Here is a 7,500-nt window from a genome sequence, read left to right as displayed (position 1 = left end):
AGTATGTTTATCAAATATTTTGTAATGGAATGGTTTTCAAGTTATGACAAAACGATGTTAATTTCAACTGCTTTCATCTAATAAATAATTTTTGTTGCATGATTATTATTATTTAAAGGTATTCACAGATTTCACTATAGTATGATATAAAAGCTTAATCTTTAACTCTATTTTTACAGGGAGATTCAGTTCTTGAATGTAGTGACCATATGAGATTTTGCCGAGGGAAATATATATCCATAGACTTCCGCGATTTAGCCAGTCGGAAGGAACCAGTTCTCTACAATGTAGATGTTTTGAAGCATGGACAAGTTGGTGGACGTTGCAAGTGAGTGAAATACAATAGTTCAGTTTTCAGATTTCCTGCTCTAAGGTTATGATCTGGATGTATATTTTTTGTTTTTTTTCTCTGTCTCTCTTCCTCTCTCTCTCTCTCTCTCTTTCTTTCTTCTTTTTAGCAGATGGGGAGGGGTATTAAATTTTGTATGACAGGATGATAATATGGAAGAAATAAGTGATAAAGAATGAGTTTTTTTTTCTGAAACTATGGTTTAAAGATTAGAAAGCATAATAATGGAAAATAATTGAAATTCTAATTTTTCCAAAAGGAATTAAAAATGTTACGTTAGTACTAATGAGTTCATAATTAACTGAAAGAGCTAGTGATTCTGTATGAGCTCATAGACATGCACTGTCCACCCTAGTTTTGTTTATGTATGATTTTTTGTTATACATACTTAACTCTGCTTAGTCACTTAGGAGTCATTTTCTGAAATTACTTGACTGGTCTTATTTACTTTATTCCTTGACTATTTAGATTTTTTTTTTATGTTACTATTATTATGGTAATTATATATTATTATTGTTATTATCTATATTATGATAATGTTAATGACAGAAATGGCATCAATAAAATTCAATTTTTTCTATCATATTCAAAGAATGGAGTAAACTTGTGAGATTAGGTAGGCCTAGTAATTGACTTTGAGGTGGCTAAGCATTTTTGCAACCAAGTAAAGTAAAACCATAGTAGACGGTGCATGTACACATTCACTCCAAGCGTCAACAGTTTAATTCTGCAATTCTCAGTGCATGACGATAATAGTAATTATGAATTTTGGTTGGCTTTGTATATCCCATAGAGCTTGTTGTGATATGAAACAGCTCCAAGGAGATTTTTCTTACTGTGGCTGTTTCAGTTAATTTTTTTTTCTCTCGTAACAGTTTAATGAGCAGATTCAGTGTCCATGTATGTTATCCCAATGTATTGTAGTCAGTAGCTAGATATCTGGAATATGCATGATTTCCTGCTTTTTAGGTAAAGAAAAATTTATGCAAAACCTCAAAAGAATGAATAATTATTTGAATTTGATTAACGAGACTCATTATTGAATTTGTGAGTGCACGATGGAACATACTGAGTTTTTAGATATAGAGATTATGTCAGAGAGAGAAGTTAGACATTGTAATTATTAGCTTCATGAAATTTTATCTGTTAGATTATTTACCTACTTCTGTTTAGTTAGCTTCATATTTTGTCTCCTTTGAATATTCACACATTCATTTTTTAAACATAATTTTGATTAATCGAGACTTGATGATGGTCTGGTCTTAGTATAAATATAAGTTACTCATTTTTATTCCATTAGTAGCCTTACCCTCATCTTATAAATCTCCTTTAACTATCCCCTTATTAGAATAGAAGTAATAAAAAGCAAAAACAAATTAAAATGCCGAAAGCAGTGCCCTCCTCTCAGTGAATAGGAAGAAGCAGATGCTCTCACAAGTCCGAAGTAGCATTCGCTTAAGTGAAAGTACTCGTACATTTCAGATTAGATAAAAGCTTGCATAAAGCCAATTCTGATCAGATTAGCTTCCTCCAGTCTTGGGGCCCAGAGTTGCAACACTTCACAGAACGGAAGGAGAGGGTGCAGCGCAATGCGGAAATGTGTGATGTGTGGGTGGAAGACCCTGCAGTTATTATGAAACTTGATGCTAGTAAGTGTTTGATTTCTCTTATATCTCGATTGTTTTTATTTTCCTTTTCACACTCCCTCCCACCCTCTCTCCTTCCTTCCTTATTTCTCCCTCCCTCATTTTCTCCTACCCTCTTATCTCTCTCTCTCTCTCTCTCTCTCTCTGTCTCTGTCTCTCTGTCTCTCTGTCTCTCTGTCTGTCTCTCTCTCTGTCTCTCTCTCTCTGTCTCTGTCTCTGTCTCTGTATGTCTCTCTGTCTCTCTGTCTCTCTGTCTCTCCATCTCTCTGTCTCTCTGTCTCTTTCTGTCTCTTTCTGTCTCTTCCCTCTCTCTGTCTCTATCACTCTTTCTCTGTCTCTGTCTCTCTCTGTCTCTGTCTCTCTCTGTCTCTGTCTCTGTCTCAGTCTCTATCACTTTCTCTGTCTCTGTCTCTCTCTGTCTCTGTCTCAGTCTCTCTCTCTCTCTCTCTCTCTCTCTCTCTCTCTTTTCTCTCTGTCTCTCTCTGTCTCTGTCTCTGTATGTCTCTGTATGTCTCTGTGTCTGTCTCTGTATGTCTCTGTCTCTGTCTCTGTATGTCCTCTCTCTCTCTCTCTCTCTCTCTCTCTCTCTCTCTTTCTTTCTCTCTCTCTCTCTCAGTCCCTCTCTCTGTCTCTCTCTCTCTGTCTCTGTCTCTGTCTCTCTCTCTCTCTTTCTCTCTCTGTCTCTGTCTGTCTCTCTCTGTCTCTGTCTCTGTCTCTCTCTCTCTGCCTCTCTCTCTCTCTCCCTCTCCCTCCCTCTTTCACTCTTTCTCTCTTTCCCTCTTCTCCCTGATTTTATTTTACAATAGAGGTTCATAAATGTAGAAATGATACCACATCACACATTTTAGTTGGAGTTTTAAGAAGGATATTGACTATATGTTAGATATGTTTGATGATTATTTCTTGGCATTATTATAATAGTGATGATCTGTAAAACAACTATAATAATGACAGTAATAAAAATGGTGAATAATGATAGTAATGAGAATAACAATGCACTCCTCCATATCTGTCAGTTAATACAACTGTAGTGTAAAGCAGTGGTTTTTAAAGTGGGAAGCATGGGTAAGTTCCAATAGGAAAATTTATATATATAATTACATTTGGAATTCTCTTGATTATTGACTTAGAACACTTCTTTCAGTTTATACTCTTAATTCAGAAAGACTTAAGAGTAAAAAGAGGAATTTGATAGTATGGTTAAGGGTAAGGTTTGAAGTGTATATAGATGCAAGGACCACTTTACAACAGGGGAGGGGGCATGGTAGTAAAAACTTTAAGAGCCACTGCAAAGCATGTCATCCTATTTATTTAGAACGTTTTTTTATATCTCTCATCCATAACACCCACTTCATCCTTACACAGCAAGTAACATGTACCACCACTTTTGTGATTTCTTCAACCTGTATGCCGCCCAGCATGTCAACAATTCCGATGCCTTTGCGTTCTCCCGAAACAACCAGGTTGGTTTTGCCGCTTGGAGCTTTGTGCTTCTGAACTTCAGACAAAATCTTTCTTTGAGTATTTGGCTTTGGGGTTGTTATGGTTGATGTTATTAGTTATTAAGGCTTATTATATTTTTTTCAGCATTATTATTGTTTTTATTCTTATTCTTATTTATGTTTAAGAGTTACAGATAGGAGTTAATTCTAGATGTTAGTGGAAAAAAAATATATATATCTCCTAGAAATATGTAAAATTAGATGTTTTATAGAAATAACTGGTAAACAAAACATTCCTCATTGAATTTTATGTAAGATTTATTTCTGTTATATTTTCATTTGATATTAGAAAGAACATTATGATTTGTATATTTACAGAAGATAGATTTGAGTGGTTATTAGTTGCTGTTGATTTCATATTTGTTTTTTTCATTAATATTCCATTTTTCTATCAATGCTCTTTTATTATACAAATATTATTAATTTTCATATTCATAAGACTTTAATTAGCCTCTTCTTCAGCTCGGGAAGAAGTTACAATAATAAAGATAAACAAGTTTTTCAAATGTATTTTTCTAGAAAGATTAATAACTTGAAAGAGAGGAAAATTTACATCATTGAATAATCAGCAAATCATGAAATGCAAACTTCCATATTTTGGGGGAGGTCAGGCTTATGGAAAAATCTGACAGAATTTGCAGACCAGCAATAGCATTAAATGCACAGTAATTTCTTAACCCTGAAATCTCAATATGAGCACTCATATATAGTTCCTCTTTTACCATCTTTCTTGTAGATAGCATTTGCATTCTGATATAACATAGCCCAGTATCTTAGGCTATCACCTTGCTTTGATTATGGTATTTGAAAAGACCCATTGCTTTTTAAAACATACGCTTGTAAAATTTTAATTTCTAATTCCAACCCTTTCCCCTTGCATCCTCTCATTTCCTTTGTATTGGTCTTCATTTTTTATTCTTTCTTTTCAAGGATAGTTTGCCAGCACAACCATGAAGGATGAGAAACTTCATGGTGTTTGTGTGCACAGAGGATTTGAAAAAGAAATATTTTGGGCAACTTTAAAATGCAATTGTTCTTGGCCAAGTACATTCTCAAATGGATATGTGTAATATGAATATTGTGAATACTTTTTATGGAAGATATTGCCGCATAGCTTAGAGGAGTTATTGCTGTATTTTGTCCCTTACTGCTGAAGGCTAGCTTATGCTATAAGCACAACATGTTGGTCTTTCCAGTGATACTCTTTCATCATATCTAAATGTTAGATGATTTCATAATGTAAGCATAAGCAATAAATAATAATAAACAATCATGGAACATGGTGTAATGCATATCTCCAAATCTGGACATCCCAAGGATTGGATGACTAAAACTATAATGCTGTTGTCCACTCCACAGACTCTGCCCCAAAATGTAAATGGAAAAAAGGTCATAATTGATGTATTGCTAAAATTAAACATGACCTGTTTTATTATAATATTCTTTAATGCTGCATATAAATCCAATCTAGCTATCCTTTGAAGAGTAATTGTCCCAAGTCCAGTGCCTTTGAAATGGACTATGGTAATTCTTTCCATTGTTGGCATAAGCACACACTTCAATTGTTTACTAGTTAATCTTGGGCTGGAGGAGAGATGTAGCAATCCATTCTAATGATGGGTTATCTCATACCCACAGGTTCTGCTTTGGACAACATATACTTATCGGTCCAACTTTGGTGCAACTTTTGATGCCTTCACAAAGAAGAAGATATGGAACCTGGAAGATGTAAAAGGTAGTTGATATCAATGTTTCATGAGGTGCTTGTTAAGTTGTTTTAAGATTTAAAAATTATGAAATTTGTTCTTTGTTCCGTAAATGGACTCCTGTGGATTGATGAGTTTAAATTCAAGTAATTTTAGTTATTTTTCTTTTTTTTTCCCCACAGGAAGAAGAGTGTGTTTCAAGAATGTTATGTTTCCACTTCTACCAAGGATGATCTTTGGTCTCTATTACAATACTCCAATTGTATGTATTTCCTTCACTTGATAGTATGTAAATATGTACCCAATTATACCAAGGTCTCAGTAATGTAAGATAATTATTTTGTTGTTGAGATATTTCTTTTTCCTTTTTTTCTGTCTCTAAAGCCCATTTAGAAATCGTTTTCAGAACCTGTTTTTTTGGTACATGAAAATAATGGAATTTATGTAATGAAAAGGCATTAGGAAATTGCTTTTGATAATTTTTTTTTTATCTTAAGGAAATGTTTCATTTATTTGCAATTGTTGTGATTTATTTATCTGTCTGGCTTTCAGAAATTCTCATCATTACTTTCGCTTTCTTTCAGATATGGGGTTGTGAAAACAGTGGTCTTTTCCATGCATTTTCTCGGCACATTCTCCATCGCTTGGACATTCCCGAGAGGGCCATAGGTGATGGAAGAATACATGTGACATTCCTTGTGAGGGATACAAAATTCAGACGTATTTTGAATCAGCCTGCTCTCATCAAAGCACTAGAGAATAACAAGGAATTCATTGTTAGGAAGGTAAAGTTTTGACATCTTTAAAGAATACATTTTTTTCTAATACAACAAACATGATTGTGCTTAAAATATAGAGGTTCATGGAGATATCTATATATATGAAGACCTTGGATATATATGGAAATCCACCTATCTGTATACATGCACAGGTTACTTTTATCATTCAGCTTTCTAAATCCACTTCAGGCAGAGTACAGCCATCAGATGGATTTCCGTCAGCAGCTGAGGCAGGATCAGTGGACTGACATTTTCATCGGAATGCATGGTGCAGGACTAACACACTTGTTGTTCCTCCCTGACTGGGCTGTACTCTTTGAGATGTAAGAGTGGAGACTTTTTGCAAATTATATTGAATGTTTGTTATGTTATAAAGTATATCAAAGTTGCGTTTAGAAATTCATATTGTAAAGATATGCTTTTTTGAAGCAAGGCATAAGAAGATAATGAGATAAATGAGTTATGTTCATGTTTGATTTCAGATACAACTGTGGTGATGCAAACTGCTACCAGGATTTAGCTCGTTTGAGAGGAATTAAATATATGACTTGGGAAGATCTCACAAAACTCAAGCCTGAAGATGAGGTACAGTATATCTTGCAATGCTGCCTTTGAGTGGTCGTAAAATGCATTTTGTGTACTTGACTTAGTACCGCTAATGCTGTTGTTATGATGATGATGATTGATGAGGATGATCATTATCATTATTGCTTCTATTATTTCTCTTATTATTATTGACAATAATTACAATGATACTATACACTGCCTTTTCAGTTAGGGAGCAGATGCACTTGAGAGTTTGGTAGATGATTGGCTAAATGAGACATTGAATAAATTTGTTGCACTGAACTGTTATCATCAGCCTGTCAAGTGCATCTTTGCCTCAACAAAAGAAAATGGATTATAGTTTTAACATATTATTCTGAATAAGGAAAGTAATGTACTTGATTTTGCAGAATTATACTATCCATCATGTGTTTTCCCTAAAATTTCAGCTACCAATTGTTCACAACATAATCTAATCAGATTAAGAAAAACAATTCATAAAAAATGCACTTCACAGGGACATCACCCAGATATAGGAGCACACGAGAAGTTTACAAATTATGAATTCAATGTTAAGGAGTTCATGCGGCTGATGCAGAAAGCCGCGGACCACGTCAGGAATCACAGAGGATGGCAGAACTTACAAGAAAAACTGAGACTTGCTCAAAGGCGTGAGGAGCTATGATCATTTTATTTATTTATATTAAAAAAAAAAGATTATAATAAAATAATTTTTAAGAGCTTTTTATGGCATTTCATTTACCATTGAATCTCAGGGCCTGTTTTTCTTTTTCTAAGGCACTGATGCTGGGAGGGCAGGTATACATACACTGTCTATTGTGGTTTTGCGTGATTAATTTTCTTTACTGACTGATAGCTCCGGAAATGCTCATTCACTAAGGAGTCAATGCTTGACGTCACATATTTACCTCAATCCTTGTATTCTTGTATGTTTAATAATTTTTTTGTTTT

The 7,500-nt window shown here is 34.2% G+C and overlaps 1 protein-coding gene across 2 annotated transcripts in view; it reads left to right on the top strand.

The window, feature by feature from the left end:
- The window catches only part of LOC119597172 (EGF domain-specific O-linked N-acetylglucosamine transferase-like), an 11,726-nt gene extending 4,452 nt beyond the window's left edge, over positions 1-7,274 (top strand). The window contains exons 5-13 of one of the 2 annotated variants that reach the window (XM_037946716.1): positions 180-328; positions 1,832-1,998; positions 3,361-3,458; positions 5,136-5,232; positions 5,386-5,465; positions 5,788-5,988; positions 6,172-6,305; positions 6,465-6,567; positions 7,046-7,274. In XM_037946716.1, coding sequence (XP_037802644.1) covers positions 180-328; positions 1,832-1,998; positions 3,361-3,458; positions 5,136-5,232; positions 5,386-5,465; positions 5,788-5,988; positions 6,172-6,305; positions 6,465-6,567; positions 7,046-7,213 — 1,197 coding nt within the window. In that variant the 3' untranslated portion in view covers positions 7,214-7,274. The remainder of the gene's footprint in view (positions 1-179; positions 329-1,831; positions 1,999-3,360; positions 3,459-5,135; positions 5,233-5,385; positions 5,466-5,787; positions 5,989-6,171; positions 6,306-6,464; positions 6,568-7,045) is intronic. The other variant, XM_037946717.1, reaches the window with a different exon arrangement.
- Positions 7,275-7,500: the final 226 nt, after the last annotated feature.

The sequence above is a fragment of the Penaeus monodon genome, chromosome 38 (genome assembly GCF_015228065.2).
Source record: "Penaeus monodon isolate SGIC_2016 chromosome 38, NSTDA_Pmon_1, whole genome shotgun sequence".
Classification (NCBI taxonomy): domain Eukaryota; kingdom Metazoa; phylum Arthropoda; class Malacostraca; order Decapoda; family Penaeidae; genus Penaeus; species Penaeus monodon.
This window is presented reverse-complemented; position numbering and strand designations above follow the sequence as displayed.